This window comes from Ipomoea nil, unplaced genomic scaffold (assembly GCF_001879475.1).
Source record: "Ipomoea nil cultivar Tokyo-kokei standard unplaced genomic scaffold, Asagao_1.1 scaffold2036, whole genome shotgun sequence".
NCBI lineage: Eukaryota > Viridiplantae > Streptophyta > Magnoliopsida > Solanales > Convolvulaceae > Ipomoea > Ipomoea nil.
Window position 1 is genome coordinate 6,975,640 of NW_017618464.1, and position 21,967 is coordinate 6,997,606.

General features: G+C 36.7%; 2 protein-coding genes across 5 annotated transcripts; both read left to right on the forward strand.

Moving 5' to 3' along the window:
* Window positions 1-7,929: 7,929 nt before the first annotated feature.
* On the forward strand, window positions 7,930-10,324 carry LOC109148042 (30S ribosomal protein S16-2, chloroplastic/mitochondrial). Its single transcript, XM_019295770.1, has 4 exons — window positions 7,930-8,155; window positions 9,154-9,199; window positions 9,782-10,014; window positions 10,048-10,324. The coding sequence occupies exons 1-3, from the start codon at window positions 8,023-8,025 to the stop codon at window positions 9,996-9,998; spliced, it is 396 nt and encodes a 131-aa protein (XP_019151315.1). The 5' UTR covers window positions 7,930-8,022; the 3' UTR covers window positions 9,999-10,014; window positions 10,048-10,324.
* Window positions 10,325-14,038: 3,714 nt separating this feature from the next.
* LOC109148234 (nucleosome assembly protein 1;2-like) lies at window positions 14,039-17,904 on the forward strand. Of its 4 annotated transcripts, none has more exons than XM_019296106.1 (12): window positions 14,039-14,234; window positions 14,446-14,489; window positions 14,656-14,751; window positions 15,306-15,398; window positions 15,487-15,577; window positions 15,651-15,712; window positions 15,819-16,003; window positions 16,223-16,400; window positions 16,492-16,535; window positions 16,766-16,925; window positions 17,386-17,403; window positions 17,511-17,904. In XM_019296106.1, the coding sequence occupies exons 1-12, from the start codon at window positions 14,189-14,191 to the stop codon at window positions 17,568-17,570; spliced, it is 1,077 nt and encodes a 358-aa protein (XP_019151651.1). In that variant the 5' UTR covers window positions 14,039-14,188; the 3' UTR covers window positions 17,571-17,904. The 4 variants fall into 4 exon arrangements, with proteins under 4 accessions (XP_019151651.1, XP_019151654.1, XP_019151653.1 ...); XM_019296109.1 differs by having other exon boundaries at window positions 16,766-16,891; window positions 17,384-17,403; XM_019296108.1 differs by having other exon boundaries at window positions 14,458-14,489.
* The last annotated feature ends 4,063 nt before the right edge of the window (window positions 17,905-21,967 follow it).

Here is a 21,967-nt window from a genome sequence, read left to right on the forward strand (position 1 = left end):
ATCCCGTCAGTGTCATTCTAAAGCAAGCTGAGGAGATGGGAATGGTAGAATTCCCCGAGGAGTGCATGAAGGTCTCCCCAAAGGCAGACCAAACAAAGTATTGCAGGTTTCATAGGCATGCCGGACACGATACGGATGAGTGTCACGTTTTGAAGAGACAAATAGAAGACCTCATCCAGCAGGGCTACTTCCGACATTTCGTCAAGCGATCCAAGCAGCAGCAACAGCCGCAACACAATCCACCAAAAAATGTCTGGATGAATGAGGATGGCACCGAGCCGTCCACCTCAAACGCCAAAAAAAAGAGACCACGACCAAATATCTGAGCAGAGTGATAGCGAGAAAGAAACCGAGGTGGCGCCCAGACGACAAAAGAAGCACACCATGCACTTTATCTATGGTGGACCCGCAGGGGGCGACACGCCCGCAGAAAGAAAGAAGTGGAGCCGACATATATACGTGGGAGAAGTGGTGAGTCTTCCTAGAGAAAAGAAACAGAGACAGGAGGCCATCACCTTCTCTAATGATGACCTCCCAGAGGGCCCGCTACCCCATCGTGACGCCCTAGTGATTGAGATGGACGTCAACGATGTCATTATCCGCCGCATCTTAGTCGACACGGGAAGCTCAGTCAATGTGATGTATTACGATGCCTTCACCAAGTTAGGGATACCTAGGAACCAGCTCAAAGAAGTACGTACCCCACTCTCTGAATTTACGGGTGATTCAGTGGAGACGGAGGGGTCGGTGGCCTTACCAGTGGAAATAGGCACGAGCCCTAACATTCACAAACTTGACATGGAATTCATCGTGGTAAGACTCACTTGTGCGCACAACATCATTTTGGGGAGGCCGGCACTGGAGGACCTCAAGGCCATAGTGTCGGTGGAACACTTGTGTATGAAGTTCCCTACTCCGAATGGGATAGGGGTCGTCAGAGGAAACCAGCGAGCAGCCCGCAGTTGTTACGTAAAAGCATGCAAAAAGATTGGCGAAAAGAATCCACAAGTCCACACCATTTGCAAGGATGATCGATCGGGTACGGAACTCAGAAAATTTAATTAGATATTATCAGTAATACGATGTAGTCGTGGCCCGCCCAGACCTGTAAACAATATTTAGTAATCATGGTCCGCCCAGGTTACTTCTCTCTCAAATAAAAAGGTTTTCAAAACCACATTCAATCAACCACGGCCGCCACTACACTCTAAAAAAAAAAAAAAAAGGCCGAGGCGCGGCGCCTCGATAAAAAATAAAAAATAAATAAATAAATAAATAAATAAAAGGGGGCCGGGCAGCGTCTCAGCCACTCCAGGTCGAGGCGACGCCTCGGCCACTCGAAAAAAAAAAAAAAAAAAAAAGGGTCGAGGCGCACGCCTCGGCCAAGTGAAAAAAAAAAAAAAAAAAAAAAGGGTCGAGGCGACGCCTCAGCCACATGGCCGGGGCACACGCCTCGGCCAGATGGCTGAGGCCGCGCCTCAGCCCAAGGCCTAGGTGCACGCCTCGGCCTCCTGGTTGAGGCGGTGGTCGAGGCGACGCCTCGGCTAGATGGCCGAGGTAGCGCCTCGGCTGAGGCCGCGCCTCATCCCAAGGCCATGGCGCACGCCTCGGCCACTCGAAAAAAAAAAAAAAAAAAAAAAGGCCGAGGTGCACGTCTCGGCCTCCTGGTCGAGGCGACGTCTCGGCCACTCAAAAAAAAAAAAAAAAAAAAAAAAGGGGGTCGAGGTGAAAAAAAAAAAAAAAAAGGGTCGAGGTGACGCCTCAGCCACATGGCCGGGGCACATGCCTCGGCCAGATGGTCGAGGTGCACGCCTCGGCCTCCTGGTCGAGGCGACGCCTCGGCTAGATGGCCGAGGTAGCGCCTCAGCCCAAGGCCGAGGCGCACGCCTCGGCCACTCGAAAAAAAAATAAAAATAAAATAAAATAAAAAAAGGGGTCGAGGCGCACGCCTCGGCCAAGTGGCCGAGGCGACGCCTCAGCCACATGGCCGGGGCTCACGCCACGGCCAGATGGCTGAGGCCGCGCCTCATCCCAAGGCCGAGGTGCACGCCTCGGCTGAGGCCGCGCCTCAGCCCAAGGCCGAGGCGCACGCCTCGGCCGCCTGGTCGAGGCGACGTCTCGGCCACTCGAAAAAAAAAAAAAAAAAAAAAAAAAAGGTTCGAGGCGCACGCCTCGGCCAAGTGGCCGGGGCGCACGCCTCGGTCAAGTGGCCGGGGCGCACGCCTCGGCCAAGTGGCCGAGGCGACGCCTCAGCCACATGGCCGGGGCACACGCTTCGGCTAGATGGCTGAGGCCGCGCCTCAGCCCAAGGCCGAGGCGCACGCCTCGGCCTCCTGGTCGTGGCGACGCCTCGGCCACTCAAAAAAAAAAAGAAAAAGGGATCGAGGCGCACGCCTCGGCCAAGTGGCCGAGGCGACGCCTCTGCCACATGGCCGGGGCTCATGCCTCGGCCAGATGGCCGAGGCCGCGCCTCAGCCCAAGGCCGAGGTGCACACCTCGGCCAGATGGCCGAGGCCGAGGTGCACGCCTCGGCCTCCTGGTCGAGGCGACGCCTCGGCCACCCAAAAAAAAAAAAAAAAAAAAAAAAGGGTCGAGGTGCACGGCTCGGCCAAGTGGCCGAGGCGACGCCTCATCCACATGGCCGGGGCGCACGGCTCGGCCAAGTGGCTGAGGTGTCCCCGGCCGAGGCGCACGCCTCGGCCAAGTGCGCCTCTCGGCCGTGGCCGAAGCGCAGTGCCTCGGCCACAAGGCGAGGCACCCGCCTCAGCCAGGCTGAGGCGGCGCCCCAACCCGAAGCAGGCCCATGCCGCAAAAAAAAAAAAAAGGTAATGTTAAACCGCAGAAACCGACGGATGGTGACAAGAGTTGATAGAAAGGTGCTCAAATTGCTTAGGTAGGAAGGGATCTGGAAAACAAAATCGTATATCCTAACTCAATCAGGATGACACAGTATCACGATTGATTCAGCCTTACTCCCAAGTCAACTCAAACACATTCGTAGACTCAGGAGTAGGGGGGACTGGTGACAGGATAATAGGGCTAGCACCCGACCCGAATCATAAGTGTGCATCTGACCCGGCACCATAGTTGACCCGACACTGCATGGATGCTCCAACGGTTAGAATTCCAACAGGTGTCACATCTAATGTCATTGAAGCCACCATTGATGCCACCATTGATGAGAGAGAGTTAAAGCCTCAACGCCTCATTCATGACTCTTCATATTATTACCGTCATTCCCCAAGGATGTCTCTTCGTGTTGTTACCGTTAGGACCTAGCATAAATAGAACTTCCCTCAGCTGAGCAGGACACACTGTACTTTCTATACTGAGACAAAGGCAATACAACTATTGTTACTCTCTTATTCGTTACTCTTATATTATATTTCCGGTAACATTATTACCGTCAATAAGAAAATACTATATATATTTCTATTTTTTATTCTCAATTTGTACTTCTACACATAAAATTTTGATAAATATATATATATATATATATATATATATATATATATTAAAATTCACATAAAAAATAAATTATCAAAACTCAACACATTAAAGAGTAAGATTAGAGAATACATGTAATAAAATTTCAAATAATATAATCATATATAGGGGGCGCGGATGGGAGAAACCCACTCAAAATCAACTCATTTCACACTCTCTATTGTATATTGGCATCATCGTTAATGTACAATTGTAGATGTCACTTGCTACGCACGCATTCAACAATTTGTTATAATATAATTTTTATATCCCTTTTATAGTAATGGTTGTTGGGGTTACGGTAGTTGTATTAAACTCAACGACTATGCAATACGTGAAAAAGTAATTTAGTTAAATAAGTTCATCAAAAAGTAACTTCAATACTAAAATGTCACGAAATACTATACGTCTGTTTTGAAGGCGTGTCAAGTAGATGAGTAGCCCAACACAACAAGAATCTTACATACAATTTGTATCAAGCCATGCACATCCTTCCAATTAGTTGTAATTAGGCAACAAACCCACTTATATAATTGTATAAATACTAGTAAATAGGGAGACATGCCATCCGATCGAATGCCCTAAGTATGTAAGATCTTATTTTTATCACAATGCAAATTTTAAGATAAATTTATTCTCATAACATTAATAATAATAATAAATAATAATAATAATAATAATAATAATAATAATAATAATAATAAAAGCTCTTATAGGGTGTATGATAGAATGTAGTTGCAATTCAATTGTAATGTTTTTATTTGACAACAGAAATTAACATGATTGGTTAGAGAGGAATTACAATTCTCTCATTTGGTGGAATTGTAATTCATATCCCATATGAATTGCAATTCAATAGGAAAAGAAAGGGGAAAAGGGATAAAAAGACTTTTTTACCCTTGATCATATTACTCACTTTGTCCCATTTTATATGTTATACTTACTATTCTTTGGTCAAACCAACTACTTCTTTGTTTATTTTCTTTTGTATTTTTTAGTTATTTTAAATTTGATTTTTTTTTTTGTTTTACTTTTAGGGTAATTTTTAAATATATAAATTTTGTATACTAGTACTAAACTTAATATTATGAAAAAATGGATTAAAAATAACTCTAGTCAAGTATAGTTAACTGAACCAAACACATAAAACTACTACTACTGATGCTGCTGCTGCCACCTACTACTACCACCACCATCACCACTACTACTACCACCACTACTATTACCACTACTACTACCATTGCTACTGCTAATACACAAATATTCTAATTTATTTCCTCCCTTAATTCCCTTCCCCCCATCAAAAGCCTTGTTAACGCATAATATTATTACCTTTGATAGCCCTCCTTAACAACCTATTTGGTTGGATGTAATTTCATTGTAGTTGCATTGCAATTCGTTTCTTTCCTCAATTATGTACGTTAGTGTTTTATTGGAGCGAATTGTATTTCCACCGAATTGTAATTCACGACACCCCCTAGGGATTCTAATTTAGTGGTGGAATAGGAGAAATATATTGATGTGAAGACAATTTTACCGCTGTCATTATTCTCATCCACTCCCTTATTTATTACTCCATCCGTCCCATTTTATGTGTATGGTTCGGTTAACGAGGCTTGACTGAAGTTATTTTTAATTCATTTTTCATAATATTAAGTTTAGAATTAGTATACAAAATTTATATATTTAGAAACTACACTAAAAGTACTATTAAACACAAAAAAATAAATTTTAAAAATGAGTAAAAAATACTAAAAAAATAAACAAAGAAGAAAGAGTTGGTTTGACCAATGAATAGTAAGTAGGACAGATAAAATGGGACAGAAGGAGTATTATATAAGGGCATTTCAATCGTTGTATTACTTATTCCCTTTCAATTCCTATAACTATATTTCTGCATACCAAATACTGTAATTTGAATTTTGCTTTATTTTCACCTTATTCTTTTCCCACCAAATTACAATTCATTTCTCCCTAATTCCTTCGTTCCAGCTCGTTTGGTTCGCTGGAAAATATTTGAAAGGAAATGGAATTGAAATTCCATGGAAAATGAATTCCAGGAAAATTGATTCAATTGTTTGGTTGGTGGAAATGAAATTACTGGGAATATGGATTCCATTGTTTGGTTGAGTTTAGAAAGATAAGGAATAATGAATATAAAGACCAATATGCCCTTAAAAAGATGAATGAATAAATATGTGTCTATGTAATTAAGAAATTTTCATAAGGGTAAAATGGTCCACTCATGTTATTTTTCTTCTCAATCCTTGTGGAAAACAAACTTCCACCCCTTTGCAAAGAATTCATTTTCCTCCACTTTGAGGAATCCATTTTCCAATGGAAAATGTTTTCCATCCAACCAAACAACATAAACCAACATTTTCCTTCACTTTGAAGAAAACATTTTCTATGGAAAATATTTTCCATCCAACCAAACACTAAACGATTAGGTGCTCACTCATTTCATCTTGGGACAAAAACATTTCATCTTGGGACAAAAACCAATCGTGAAATGTTTATTTGAATGATATTGTATGCATGTATACAATAATTTTAATATTTATATCTGCATTATTTAATATATATATATATATATATATATATATATATATAAATAATTAGGTTCAAATGCAATTGTTGCGGTTAGTTGTTTATATCTAGGTTAAATTTAAGGTGCGTAGGTTGTGTGTTTAATGTGAGTAGTTACGTTGTTGAAACTTAAGGTGCATGATTTTTCTTCTTAAAGTGCGTGACTTTTGTGATTAAAGTGTGTTTTTATGCTTAAGATGCGTCGTGTTTCTTTTTTAAATCTGAAACAGAACATAAGGCGGCAGAGTGTAACGGGCACTACTTGCCCGCCACCCTTCTCCCTTTTGAACTAAAGGGTCTGAGTCACGAGTCCCCCAGACCCCTAGCTCAGACCCTCAAGAACAAAACTTTTAAACTGAGGGGTCTGCCAGCTCGAGTCTCAATGGAGTGAAAGCGATATTAACTCTTATAGTGCATTGTAATAGAGTAATAGCGATGTCAGTCAATATTACATCATACAATCATATACACGATACATAATTATATGTATTAATCTAATATTATGGTATTTTCAATTCCATAGATATATAGAGAGGGGGAGGGGGAAGTTGAAGTCTATCTCATTTGATAAGGATATGAGATATACTGCACCCAAAGGTTATATGTGGCATTGCTTCACACAATCACACTTGGCAGGCATGGATATAAACAGTTGTTGTCCCCAACTTCCCAGACCATACCGGCCGGACGGTTAACCGCTCCACCCATTCTTAAATTCAAAAATAGAAAGAACAAAAATAGAACACAAACGTACTATTGTGTGTCGACTCACCTGCCCAAACTCGCAACCAAGTTGTTGGATGGATTGCCATGTATCAAGAAAGTGATCAGCTCTATGCACCTAAAAATCTTAGATTCAGTGTTTTGTTTTGCTTACAATTAACATTTTTTCGTATTTCGATTTATTTGAAAGAACGATTAAAACTGTTAAGATAGCTACTCACTATAATTGTTTACTAGAGTACGTGTTGTTTACACAATTTGTGATTCGAGCGCTTTACAATTTCAACTGAATAAATAAGAATACAATAAGAGCATTATGATTAGTTTAGAGCGGTTCAATTGCTCTCACTATAATCTTATTACTCTCTCAAATATAAGATATATAAAAAGAAAAATAAAATGTACATTAAAATTCATCTTTCCTTAGTACCAAATGGTTCTTCTTCATTTCTATAACACATATGATATTTATACATCTATGAGAAGCATATTGATTCCCAGAGCAATTTCCATTTCTTCACAATATCAGCAAAACATATTAGTAATAAATTTGCTGTCAAATCATACATTTGTTATTTGTTGCATACCATACACGAGTTAAAGAGTAGGTGTGCATTTACTCTATTATATATGTTATCAAAGAGCAAATTATTGTGCAATTAATTTGTCCCGTTCGTATTATAATACCTTGAAGCTACAATTTAGTAGAATTTCAAAATCTTTTATTTTTTTTGTCAACTTTAGATCCTTTAAGGTTGTGATGCCTAAAGTTTTTATCTTTTCCTTTGAATAATGAATATCAAATTTCTAAAACAAATTCTATATTTAATTTTATCAATATTTAAAAGGACGAAATCTTATATTTGTTAACGTTGACCATGTATATAAATAAATAATGAATTATAGATATTTGTTTGATATATTAGCTTCTAAATAATTGATATGAAATTACTTAAAATGAATTTTTTTAATTTGATATAAACTATTCTTAAAAAAAAAAAAAGCAATATTATCATGAAAATATGAATATTTTAAAAATTGTCACCATTTTATTTTTATTTTTGTATGAAAATAATGACATATATCATCATAAAAGAAGAAACTAAAACGACACCGTTAAGGGGGAGTTGGAGCAAAACCCAAACGCCTAAACCCTTTCCCCGTACCCCTAATCGTCGACTCCATTTGATCAGAAGAACGGAGAGAGCATAGACAGCAGCAAAAATGGTGGTTAGGCTGAGATTGTCGAGGTTCGGGTGCAAGAACAAACCATTCTACAGAGTAATGGCTGCCGACGGCAGATCTCCCAGAGACGGCAAGCATTTGGAAGTTCTCGGTTACTATAACCCCCTACCCGGTAAACCCCCACCCCCTAGGCAACACCCGCTTTTATTTCGCCGCACCTAGCTATTTGCTGCTGTAAATTCTAGATTGATTTTAGTTTCTTATGTAAAGCGATCAACTTTCCTGGAAGCATGAAAAGTATTTAGTTTATTTGCTTAAATACTGCTTTAAATTTGGCAAATCTATCAAGTAAACTTTGATTGTGAGACTCAGGAGGGTGGAAATTTATATACATAACGAATTTTCATATTTTGAGTGACGAGGAGATAGCAGTCACAACCACCCTAGCTGGCAAAAATACGACTTAAATCAACCTAGGATGCCCATAACTAACACCTCCGGTTGAGAGTCGAACTTGTAACTTTGTGGTTATAAGTCTAGCCGACAGGCTCAAACCAATAAGGCCAATAGACCGCTCTAGTTGTGAGTCACTTGTAACTTTGTGGTTATCAAGTCAATAGTCTGACTAATTTGATTGGGTTACCCCTAAATTTTCATATTTTGGTTGACGAGGAGCAAATAACGTGGCAACTGTCAATGTTACTGAAATTACCAGTATTTTGTTAACCCTCATTTTTCAAGATCACCAAAGATTATAGTTTCATCTAGTTTTTGGAAGAAGAAACTGAAATAATGTTGAGATTTTGAGTAAAAACATGGTCTTTTTTCATATTAATATTAATTCTTTTGTTGTAATGATAAGGATCTCTTTGGTTGTATTTTTGCATTTGAGCATTTTATTTGTTGGTTATGAGCTGAGCAGTAATGATAAGTTAGTCAGCCACACAGCCATGCTAGCTACCACTATCCTCGTGCATTATTTCATCTCAACCCGTGTTGATTATACATTGCGTTCTTCATCTTTGCATCTGTACTGACCTTTGAGGACATTGAATCATAAATGATCAGTGATCACTAACCACTTGTTTTGGATTTTGATCTGTTCTTGTATGATCTTTATTATTGCAATAGATTTTAAGTTTCTAATATTTCATTATATGCTTTATTCAGGTCAAGATGGTGGGAAACGAATGGGTCTTAATTTTGAACGGGTGAAGTAAGTTGGTTTCCTTTTACTTGTTCACATGCCCTCTTATTCTGACTTATCGGTTCATCTAAAAGCTTTGCATAGAAAGAGAAGGATCAGATATGAGAAATTAAATTACATTTACATATTGAAGAAAACTAATTCAATCTTGCATAAAACCATTGATTTGGGACTTGGGAGGCATTAACATTATAGTCAATGGGCTTTTACACTATTTATGTATTCCTTGGAAACGGCTTCATAGTTTTGTGTCGGGTAATTGAGAACAAAGAAATTTCATTCTGATTGTAAATGGGACAATTTAAATAATTATGAATTTTGTAGTGATCTGATAGTGCTTGGCAGTCCTAAGACAAACACACAAATATCCCAGTTTTATGTAGCTACTTGCTTTCTCTAAATGCAATTTCTGGTCTGTTCTTAAATACTGGTGTGAAAACACAATGCAAAATGGCAACTAGGTTATTCTGTGACCGTGTATGACTGTATTTTCTGCAAAATGCTTATTCCAAACATTTTGTTCTGTATTTTGAATCCTCATCATAATTAGAACGTGTTATAGTGGAATTTGCTAATTTTGCCCATATATAGATACTGGCTATCAGTTGGTGCACAGCCATCGGATCCTGTTCAGCGTCTTCTCTTTAGAGCAGGCTTGTTGCCACCACCACCAATGATGGCCATGGGACGAAAAGGTGGACCTCGAGACAATCGTCAGGTTGATCCTATGACGGGGCATGTGACATTTGAGAACTCTAAAAATGATCAACAAGCTTCCCCTGTAGCTAGTGAAGAGGATGGAAACTAAAATTTTGCTATGATATCTAGTCCAAACTCCAAAATCTTAAGGTTGCCATGGGATATGGGTCTGTAATCTATTCCTGAAAATCAAAAGATTGGGCCATCCTAAAAGATGTACTTCTGTTTTTAGAATTCAAGTGCAGCTAGTGAAAAGCATTTTTCACCCTTTTGGTGTTTGTTTTCCTTTTCTTTTCTCATTTACAATAAGTGGTGCAAATTTCTTGTTTTGAATACAAAATCTGCAATACTGTGATGAGTTTTCATTTGAAGCAGGGATTGATGTCTTCCCTACATTTTAGCAGAAGTTAATGTTATTGCATGGTGATTCCTGCATTTACAGCTTATTGCTTTATTTTCTCTTGTTCTGTTTTTGAAGGCAAATCATTGTGTGGACCGTGGTCTACATAGTGCTGTGTGGACCATAACAAAAAATATATTTTTAATATATTAAAAGTACATTATTCGTGTATTGAATGTACATTTTTACAAAATAATGTACTTTCATTACTCAAATAATGTACTTTCTTTGAATATAATTTACATTTTTAATATATTAAAAAGTATATTATTTGATAGTGTGGTCCACACAGTTACGTGGATTATGGTCCACATAATAATGATTGATTTTTGAATTAGTAATGTACTGTGTTTGTAAGTAAACTGTAATATATCATCACCAACCTTATAATCTCTTTTGCAATATGCTAGGAAACCATGCTATATGCTACAGTATTATTTATTACACATCAGTTTATTAACCTGGAGATGTTAACATAAATCATCAAAGATTGGATTTATAGTATAATAATAATGAACTACTCAGTAGTATTTATATTTATACATAATCTAGAATATTTAGTCGTTACAGGGTGGCTAATGGGGACACATGTTAAGGCAAGTTGTAAGTGAGTATCTTGAGTATGATGATAAATGCAGTAATAGACTTGAATCATGATTGATCATACACATAATAATGCTAATTATTTCAAGAGGAATAGATCGTAATTAAGAATCATCAATCGCTTTTGCCTCATAGTGACTAGAATTACTTGGAATTGAAAGGGAATAATAAGAGATATAAAGATTAAAATGTTTGTGTATTAATAATAATGTTTAAGGATAATTTTGTCATTTTTTCCTTTTCATTTGATGTCGAATCGAAATTCATGGGAGATGACATATGAATTTCAATCCCATAAAATAAGAGAATTGTAATTTCCTCCAACCAAACAATGCAATTGCATGTCAAAGAATTACATTTGAAAAATAATTGCAATTACGGTCTACTAAATGTCATGTTAGTAATGAATGGAAGAATTGATTCGGGCATTGTTGAGAATGAAATACATCGATACATACATAGGCTCGAGTCAAAGGTTTGATTGCTTGATCCCCTTTACAATTAATGATCTTGTTTCCTTCATTCATTATATCGAGTGACGTTAGTCATGCTTAATAATCTTAACAATATATCCACTCTAGTTTTTTTGTCCAATAATTTATAAACGATAGACGAGAAATATAGTTTATGAGAAATCCCACCATGAATGATTTAATTTGATAAATAACATAAATATAAATTAAATAACATCAAACCAAAATAAATCATTTTAAGAAAAAAGAATGTCGTGCCCAAAATAAAGTCAAGGATGGGATCATTAGAATTAGAGAGCTAGTCGGAGAATAATTTTGAGATACTTTCCTGAGGCATTGACTTCACGAAATCTTAAGAAAGTGGGGGCTGGATGATGGATGATAAATTGGGCTTGGACTACATAGACCGGACCAAGAAAGTAATTGGATCAAGGAAGGCCAATAATGATATTGAGCAACTTAGAAATTTGATAAGGATTGAATTTATTATTCATAATGTAATAAGGATTGAACTCATTATTCTTAATGTAATAGGAGTAGGGTTTAGTATTTCTAATGTAACAATGATTCACAATATGAGATAGTCTAAGATTTCTATTCCTTATAGGACTCATAGCCCAAAACATGTATATATAGACCCCTATACATACATGAGAAAATGGAGGCAATTTTCACTATTCACAAGCAATGTTCATTAATACAAAATACATATATTCTCTTTATATTTTTACTATATACTCATTATTTTAACTGTTGTATTGGCCAGACGTTGACTACCCAAAAGTCATAAAACCAACATGTCCCATCCATGCACGTCATCGCCATTTTATTCTCTAGCTCCTTTATCTTCTTCTACAGCTGCTCTACCACCTCCCATGCACGTTTGGGGTTCGCCCTTGCAAGGCAGGCCAACGCTCACCAAACTCACCTACCCTTTATAATTGTAGCGACTGCTCTCCCTCATCCAATGCATTGGTTATGTCATGGTGTGGTCCCTTGGTAGATGGCCCCTTGACCCATTAGCTGTGGCACTAACATCTCTAATATCGGCGCCCTCTCGCCCAACTACTCCAGGATGGACTTAGAACTAGTAGATCATTCAGTCAACCCTCCATTTTGAACACCTTCAGGCTTCATCCCTTACTTCCGTACGTTGGTCATGGCCGGAGGTTAGCTGTCCGTTGCACGTGCTCCTCCTCGCCGTTGGGTTCTCTCCCACTACGGTGACAACACCTCAACTTCATGCGCCGATAGTGGGGAACCTGGTCCTACATCTCTATCAGCAATTGAGTTAGTGCCACTACTGCATGCTGAATGACTTGGGTAGTTGCATAGAGGTTTACAGGCGAAACCAGTGCCATGCACATTGTTGTCCTCTACCACGATTGTTGCTGGGTTGGTCGTGGAGGTCACGTGAGTTCGTCGATCAGGCGCGTCCACTAGCGTTTCCATTGAGATTGAGGGTGCGGGAACCATGAACGTTGCTTGATCCAGACCGTGCCATCTCCAACCTTGTATGGTGAGAAATATGGAGTGTTTAGCTTGCTTGAGAGTTGACCCCAAAATCTCAATGAAAGCACCAATTGACGGTAATAATGGTACATTAGAATATTTGTGTATACGTAAACAGAGACAAATTGTATTGATATAGCTCGAGTATAAATTTTAGAGCGTGTCCCTTTTGTTGTTACATGGGCTCAACTTTTATACCATACAACGGTAACAATTACTATAATGGGTACAACGACCTCCTAATAAGTGCAATGACTCCCCTCATAAGTGTCGTGGCTTCTTAGTAATTGTTGTGCGCTCTCCTCTATAACTCACGCTATTTGATGAGACAATCCTCTAATAAGTGCATTGGACTCTGAATTAGTGCATCATTCCACATGTTATCTTTTTTGAATGCTACTGATTCTATTACAATGTAGTATCTGTTCATATTTCACATGTTATCTACTTGACTCTTACCGTTACTATTTTACTGCGTTAATTGTTTTGACTCCTTCCGACCAAGAACATTTCGGGCTAGGTCCAATACCTTGACTGCCACAACAGATTTACATGACAAATGAAGAAGAACCAAGAGGAAATGAGAGAATTTGAGAGAGAATAAATGAAAATTTTATTCAATCGTCAAGCATGATCCTTAAGGTTGTTTGCACTATACCACCCCTCATACTCCCATAAACCCCTCTACAAATAACAGTTGCAATAACAAGCTAATAATGAAACGATGCCGTCTGAACAAGCTAACTGCTTCACCAATCACCACCCAAAACATCATTGTCTACTGGTTGCTAACAACTCTCAACTTCTTGCTATCCAACGATACGATTTTGGCTACTATTATACATTATATAGTTGATATTTCTTTCTTTGTAAACTTATTGTTCTTTCTTTCCCGCTTCTTCATGTATCTATCCGCTTCCAAACACGTTATAAAATAGTATGATGACCTTCCTTTCAAACAAAAAAAAGCCAATTAACAATTAAAATTACTCTCGTAGAGTCGTACTCTCGTTTGAAATCAAAATTTGAAAGCGTTAAAATTGGGAAAGGACTGAAAAAGAAAGGAAAAGAAAATAAAAATGAAAATGATACAGTAACTAGGGATTGGATATTCCGAGATACGAAAACACTTCCATTTGACTTGCTATCTCTATATATACACCTCTCCAGTTACTAGGTTTTTAGAGGCGGAAGGAGACAGCAAAACGAGCAAGAAGAAAGAGCCCTAAATCTAGTCGCTCTCTCTCTTTTCCTCCTCACTTTTCTCGCTAGGGTTTAAGGTTTTTATCCCTCTTACTCTCTTCTTCAGCCATGACCGGCGCCCAGGAAAACTCCAATATGTCCGATCTCACTGCTGGTAAAAATCAATCCGCTTAAACCTTCACGCATACCATACTCATGCATATATGATACGATAACATTTATGATCGTGAACTAGTGGATATGTGATTGTTAATGTACTTGCTTGAATTCTGATATAATTTGTTGAGCTTATATTATTGTTGTTAAGGTGTAATTATTTATTATTACGAAGTAATTTTTGGCTTACTGGTTTGCGTTTTGTGTATCTTTGAATCCAGAGGACAGAGCTGACCTCGTCAATGCTCTCAAAGTAAGGCTTTTTGTTTCCCACTTCGTTTCCTGTTTATTTTGGCGATATTTTGTTTATTTACATACATATATTAACCTTCATACTCGGTGTGGTTGGGGCTATTGGAATAATTTTAACTGAAGGGTTTAGCTTCTGATTGAGTTTTCCTGTCGTGTGAATTTTGCAGAATAAGCTTCAGGATCTTACTGGGAAGCACTCAGTTGTGCTTGAGAACTTGTCTCCAAATGTCAGAAAGCGTGTTGAGGTTCTCAGGGAGGTTCAGGCATGTAAAACTGTTACTGATTTCTTGCCTGGTGGTGCTAACATGTTGAGCTTCTAATTTGTGGAATGTTGAATTTGCTCTAATCCTTGTTTTCCAGTATAAGGGTTACATAGGCTGTTGATAAGATTATACAAGATTAATTGAATTCACTATCTTATAGGGAAATAAGTAATTGAATTCAGATGTGTGTATCATACACTGATTTCTTTCTGCCTCTGAATATTTGATTATCATTATTATATAATTGCCTAGGAATATTTTATGTGTAATTAATTAATGGATCAACTAGCATGAAAATGCAATTAATTTAATAGCTTAAATCTGATATCTGTTTCTGATAATTAGAACGTGTTGGTGCAGATGACCTGCTATATGCTATTTCTGTTCACATTTAAAAATAAAATTATTCTACTTGTTATTTTATTTTTCTGTTTCCCTATGTGATCAGTTGATTTAAGCTTTTTGATATCTTTGAGCAATACAAACTGAGTTCCAATTATAATTGAGGTGTTGAATCCTTTTCTAATTTCATTTTTTATTGTTTTATTGTTCAGACTCAACATGATGAACTGGAGGCAAAATTCAATGAAGAGAGGGCTGCACTTGAAGCTAAGTACCAGAAGCTTTATCAACCACTATATACAAAGGTCTGTAACTCTGTAACTTGTAAGGATGTTTTGCAAGTTATGCATCCATAATGTTTCATCTGCTAACAATCTTGTGGCTATAAAACAGAGATATGAAATTGTAAATGGAGTTGCTGAAGTTGAAATGGATAAATCTGAAAAATCAGCTGCAGTTCAAGAAGAGGGTGAAGCTGCTGTGGGTAAGTTATAATGTTCACCTGGACTTTGTTTCTTTACTGTAATTTCTATTATTGATTTTCTATCTGGATGCAGAGAAGGGAGTCCCTGATTTCTGGCTTACTGCTATGAAGAATAGTGTAGTGTTAGCTGAAGAGGTTAGATGTTGTTGACAGAAAGCATGCTTTGTTTCCGCCATATTTCATGGCAATTTGATGGATGCACTTACATTGTATAGTGTACTTACATTCTTATTGTTGCCAGATTACTGAGCGTGATGAAGGGGCTCTCAAATATTTGAAAGACATAAAGTGGTCCAGAATTGATGAACCAAAGGGTTTTAAGCTTGAATTTTTCTTTGACACTAATCCATACTTCAAGAACTCTGTTTTGACTAAAGTATATCACATGATTGATGAAGATGACCCAGTTCTAGAGAAAGCAATAGGGTAAGTTTTCATCCAGCAGTGTTTTGTTCACTTACCCATTGTTATTCCTTGTTTGTTAATCACCAATCTCTATATCCTTTTCCTTTGCCTTTGCTTTTGAAGGAAGGTAAGGATTAAAGTGATTTATTTTGTTATTATGTACATGTTGGCTTATCCCCAGATCCATTCACATTGATTTTGTATTAATTTTTAATGGTATGTGTACTCTGCACTCTGCAGGACTGAGATAGAATGGTATCCTGGAAAATCCTTGACAGAGAAGATCCTGAAGAAAAAGCCTAAGAAGGGATCCAAGAATGTGAAACCTATCACTAAAACTGAACAGTGTGAAAGTTTCTTCAACTTCTTTTGTCCACCTCAAGTGCCAGAGGATGAAAATGACATTGATGAAGATGCTGTAGGAACTGCATCATTGTGTTTGATTATTGTTGTTTCTTCCTAATTTTTTTTTTTTTTTTGATATAATTCCTTCATGTTTTTGAGTACAGGCAGAGGATCTCCAGAATTTGATGGAACAGGACTATGAAATTGGGTAAGTCTAACTTGAACTGGTGACTACTTTTTCCAATGGTGATAATCTTCCTCTTCTGATGTGAATTACAAATGAAGCAAATAGAAGTGGAACTGTTAACAGTGTCGATACTTTTACTTTTGTTTCAATTGGTGCAATGTCCTGTATTTGATTTCTGCTTGAACCCTTCTACATATTTTCAGCCCTTTGTGGTAACAATGTGCTAACTATTTATCTGTGGCTTTATGCAGGTCAACTATTCGAGAAAAAATAATTCCACATGCAGTGTCTTGGTTCACTGGGGAAGCCTGTGAGGATGATGAATATGAATTAGATGATGAGGAAGAAGACGAAGAAGATGATGAAGACGAAGAGGATGAGGAAGAAGATGAAGATGAAGACGAGAAAAAGGTAAACCTAATAAAGTTTTCTTCCCTGGTAGCCAATGTCAAGGTTAGGGACACAACTTGTGCAATTGCTGCAACCGGTGATTGGTTGGAGTATAGGGGCCTTATTAGTCCAAGGCACTTGGAGTGTAATGACATTTCACTTTATTCATCGGATGAGGAGCAGGAAATAGACACAGCTTTTGATGATGTCTATGATGATGTTGGAGGACGGTTGGGGTTATCTTCCCCAGGTCGCTATAAGCCTTCTTTTCCCTTTCGTCAAGGATAGAAGGGTGAAAGGAAAACTTATAGTTATTTTTGTTGTGGGTTTGTTTCCATTTCTTTGAGGGTCGGGTCTAGGTCTTTCCTTTGTCTTTGTTTTTCTTCTTGTGTTTGCAATAAAATTCTTTAATTGAAAAGAAAATATTGTTAATGGTATATAATAAGTCGCTAACCATTTTACCCTTTGAAATTTTATGCAGCCATTTGGTACTCGCAAGGTATGTCATATAGTTTTGTTTCTGAATCATTCTATCCCTTCCCATGTTGATCTATCATTTGCATTATGTGGTGCACCCCTGATCATTTAAATTATACCAAATAACAGAAAACTGGAAGAGCAGCTGCAGTAGAGGGTGAGAAGCCTCCCGAGTGCAAGCAGCAGTGAGCAGTTGCTTTTCATGATTGGTCCCAAAAAATGGGATGACCAAGTGGCGAGTTGGTGTTCTTATTGGCTTGGTTTTAGGAGTCTTTAGAAAAATTTTGATCGGTTCCAAATTTTGGTTGATTTCATGCTATGTGTTTTTCTCCTCAATTCTGTGTTGTGTTTGGGAAGGGTTTGCATGGAAAATAGTTGAGTTGTCTACCTGTTTATCTTGAATTGTCCGTTTGGATTGAAACATCTGTATCATAGCGATTTCGTCCTTTTCACTGGTTACAACTTGTTCTATTGTAGAATTTCAATTGCTTTTTCTTTTTAATTTAATTATTTAAGTTATCAACTGCCTTTTGCTCATTTGTAACATTGACAAATACACATTATATGTAGAAGTGATCACGGTTCCGGTTCTGAATAGCCGGACGTCGGTTCTAACCGTGTTTGCCTTTTTTTAAAAAAAAAAATAAAAATTTATGCTCTGTTTTTTGATTTGTTGCGCACAATTATAATTTATAATTCCTTTGAAGGACTCAAACTTCACTAGGCAGGCAAGTGGGCATTGGCCACTGAGCAGTGTTGCAAAAATTGTGCCTAGGTGCCGATTAATCGGCGCCTAGGTACTAGGCGGTGGGAGGTCGCCGCGAGGAATGGTCTCGGCGGCCTCCGCTCCCACCGCGAGGAATGGCCTCGGCGGCCTCCTCTGCGGCGCCTAACTGGCCGGTTTGACGATTTTTTTTAATTAATTAATTAATTTATTTATTTTTGTTGAAAATGTGGGAAATGTTCCCGAAGTCTTAACTTTTTACTCGGTTGTTTGGATAATTTTTTTTTTCAAATCGCTTATTTTTTTGAGATCTATACACCGCCAAATGCGGTTTGGTCCACTAATTTCTCAAAAAAATGCTTCTTTAGCTCTTAATTTTAGTGTTATTTTTACTATTTAGATTAGATGATTTAAAAAATCTTTTGAACAATTTTACAATCACTTTCGTAAATAGTTTCTAAGAAATAATTATGGAAACCTTATGTTTTATTACTAACTTTTGAAAATTTTTAATTTTTAATTTTATTTTTAATTAATTTTTTTTTTAAAAAAAATAAATAAAATTGGCGCCTAACGTTTTTTGCAACATTGCCACTAAGCTGTGGCCAGTGGGCATTTTTTTAAAACGGTTCTTGAACCGGAATCGTCTGGTTCCGAACTGAAACAGGTAGTTTTGGTTCTAGAATTTTACAAACCTTAATCGGAACCTTTGGATTCTGGTTTTGATTTAGTTTGTTAGCATAGTGCACGGTTCAGTTCTAACTTTCTGGTTTGAACCAAACCATGGTCATCCCTATATATGTGGGAATAGAAAGAATGCTATAATAAATAAATGAAAAATAGTCAAATAGGCCCCTAACTGTGACCAGTTGGTCGCCTTCCGTCGGAGAAGGCGACCGGCGACGGTTCGACCATCGCCGGCCGTCGAATTATTGCTTGAACTTCGACAGATTATCGCCTGAACTGAAATGACATGTAATAACAGGTTATTTATTGGTTCTTGGGCTTCATTGCCTCAATTTGACATGTTTGAGGGTTTAATTGCATTTTTTAAAAGTTTAGGTGCTTAATTGATTTTTGGTGTGAAGTTTTGGGACCTATTTGACCCTTTTTCCATAAATAAATAAAAATCTTACATTTGTGCGTTATTAGAATTTAGAGTTAATTCCATCAGAGGTCCATTGTCTTTGGTGACAATTTCAAATTTAGTTTCAGACTATTGTTTTTGCCATTTAACATCCTATACTAATATTTTTTGGACACTTTTCGTCCTTTTCATGACTTTTTCTATTTTTAGTAAGGGCATTTTTGTGTTTTCATATTTTTTTTGTTATTTTTATGGTTTCAACCGATTTAATTGGTTTAGAACTTTAGGTAACCTCTGATTTTTTTAGTAACCATATTTTTCAATTGGTTTTTAGTAAGTCTTAAACCAATTAAATTGGTTGAAACCTGAAAAATAACAAAAGAAAAATATGAAAAGACAAAAATACCCTTACTAAAAATAGGAAAAGTCACGTGAAAGACTAAAAGTGTCAAGAAAACAATAATCTGGAACTAAATTCGAAATTGTCACCAAAGACAAGGGACCTCTGGTGGAATTAACTCTAGAATTTATAACTAAACGTTTTAATTGTTAATTTAATATCATAATTAATTTTAATTTTAATTACATATAAAAATTAATTGATATACATCTTTGTCATATATAATTGAGGTTGGTTGTGGTCGACTCTGCTATGAAAACAAATTGAGTTTTTCTTTTGTTTTGTTTGTTTGTTTGTTTTTTTTTTTTTGTTTTTGTTTTTTGTTTTTTTTGTTTTGTTTTTTTTTTTTGTTTTTTTTTTTGTTTTTGTTTTTGGTTTTAACAAATTCTTTTATCTGATGGTAAAAGAAGAAACTGACACCGAAGGAAGACACATTATATCGTGCACCAGGGCGTCTTGACCAAAATGACGTTGTTTCCCGTTTCTGTTGTTAATTCTAAAAATTAAAAAAAAATTATGTTTTAGAGGTATAGAATTGTATAGTAGAATACACATAAACTTCTAACATAATACACATAATCTAACATAATACATAATACACATAAACTGTTAACATAATACACATAAACACAAGTGTTTAAAAAAAAAACTGCAACAGGATTGGACGGACGGAACAGTGTTCGTCGCGTCAACTCCTCACCAACTTAACCGAAATGATGTCATTATGCGCCCTGGTGCACAATATAATAATTTTTAGAAATTATTTTTTGAGTTTTCAAACTGGTGAAATGTGAATCCACATGCATGTGATGTATATATAGTGAGTGTTTGACAAGAGGGAAAAATAACAATTATTATATCGTGCACCAGGGCGCACAATGCATTGTGCGCCCATGTTCAAAATGACGTCGTTTCGGTTAAGTTGGTGAGGAGTTGACGCGACGAATACTGTTCCGTCCGTCCAATCCTGTTGCAGTTTTTTTTTAAACACTTGTGTTTATGTGTTTTATGTTAAGAGTTTATATGTATATGTATTATGTTAGATTATATATGTGTATTATATTATAAGTTTTTGTGTATTCTACTATACATTTCTGTATATACGAAATAATTTTTTTTTTAGTAATTAACAATAGAAACGGAATTTGGTCCAGAGCGCACGATATAATTTGCCTTCTAGTAAGAAAGGAATAACCGTGAACCCACCATAGATTCACATTTTTATTTTAGCTTACTTTAATTTGTAGTAATACACTTATACAAATATACAATATAATAAAATAAATATATACCAAAATATAATACATTAATTTACAAGAAAGTCTATAACTGTTATTAAAAGATATGCTCTAAGGGAAATTTATCATGTAGTCTTAGTTAACAAAGGATCACAAAGAAATAAATCAACTTAAGGTGTTCATAATTCATTATTGGACTTGATGGTTCTAGTAACTAGGAGTAGTTTTCTGGAGGGGTTGCCTTGACTCAGCGTGAATTTGGAACACTCGGTCAATTGGGTAGTTAGGAAGGTAATTTGCACTCAATAGTCTAAAATTTTTGTAGACAATGTTAAGGATTTGATTTTTTGTCATTTACAAAATAATAAAATATTTTCATATATAACATGAAGATGGAGAACATGAAAAAAGTTATTTTGCATTTTCTGAAAAATAACTTTAAAAAAAAAGAAAAATTATTTTTCGAAAAAATGAGTTTATTTTCTTTTTGACCAGAAATCAATATCCGTTGACCATTATTTTCTTGCAAATTATATCGTGCACCAGGGTGCACAATGCATTGTGCGCGTTGGTCAAAACGATGTCGTTTTCTGTTTTTGCTGTTAATTCTAAAAAAAAAAAAAAATCTCTGATTCGGATGTATAAAATTGCATAGTAGAATACACATAAATTCCTAACATAATACACATAATCTAAGATAATACATAATACACATAAACTCAATACATAATACACATAAACTCTTAACATAATACACAGTAACTCTTTACATAATACACGAAAACTCTTAACATAATACATAGAAACTCTTAACAGAATACACATAAACACAAATGTTTAAAAAAAAAAAAAACTGTAACGGGATTGGACATCGTCAAATCCCTATACAACTTATAAAAATGACGTCGTTTTGAAGCAAAGCGCATAATGCATGGTGCGCCCTGATGCCCGATATAACGATTGCCAAAGGAATGGTGAATCATATAACTATATAAGATTGGTTTATGTTAGATTTATTGTAATTTTTTATTTAGATTTATTGGTAAAAGAATCCAAATCTTTTATTACTATCCAGTAATCCAGTTATATTTAAATGACAAAACGATCCGTAGTTACTATTGAAGTGTCTACTGAGTA

Bases quoted from the DNA above. Each gene is read 5' to 3' on its own strand.
- LOC109148234 (XM_019296106.1), top strand. From the start codon at position 14,189: ATGACCGGCGCCCAGGAAAACTCCAATATGTCCGATCTCACTGCTG. The intron at 15,578-15,650 runs GTAAGTTATAAT...ATCTGGATGCAG, and splicing joins AGAGGGTGAAGCTGCTGTGG to AGAAGGGAGTCCCTGATTTC. The intron at 16,536-16,765 runs GTAAGTCTAACT...GGCTTTATGCAG, and splicing joins GAACAGGACTATGAAATTGG to GTCAACTATTCGAGAAAAAA.
- LOC109148042 (XM_019295770.1), top strand. From the start codon at position 8,023: ATGGTGGTTAGGCTGAGATTGTCGAGGTTCGGGTGCAAGAACAAACCA. The intron at 8,156-9,153 runs GTAAACCCCCAC...TGCTTTATTCAG, and splicing joins TTACTATAACCCCCTACCCG to GTCAAGATGGTGGGAAACGA. The intron at 9,200-9,781 runs GTAAGTTGGTTT...GCCCATATATAG, and splicing joins CTTAATTTTGAACGGGTGAA to ATACTGGCTATCAGTTGGTG.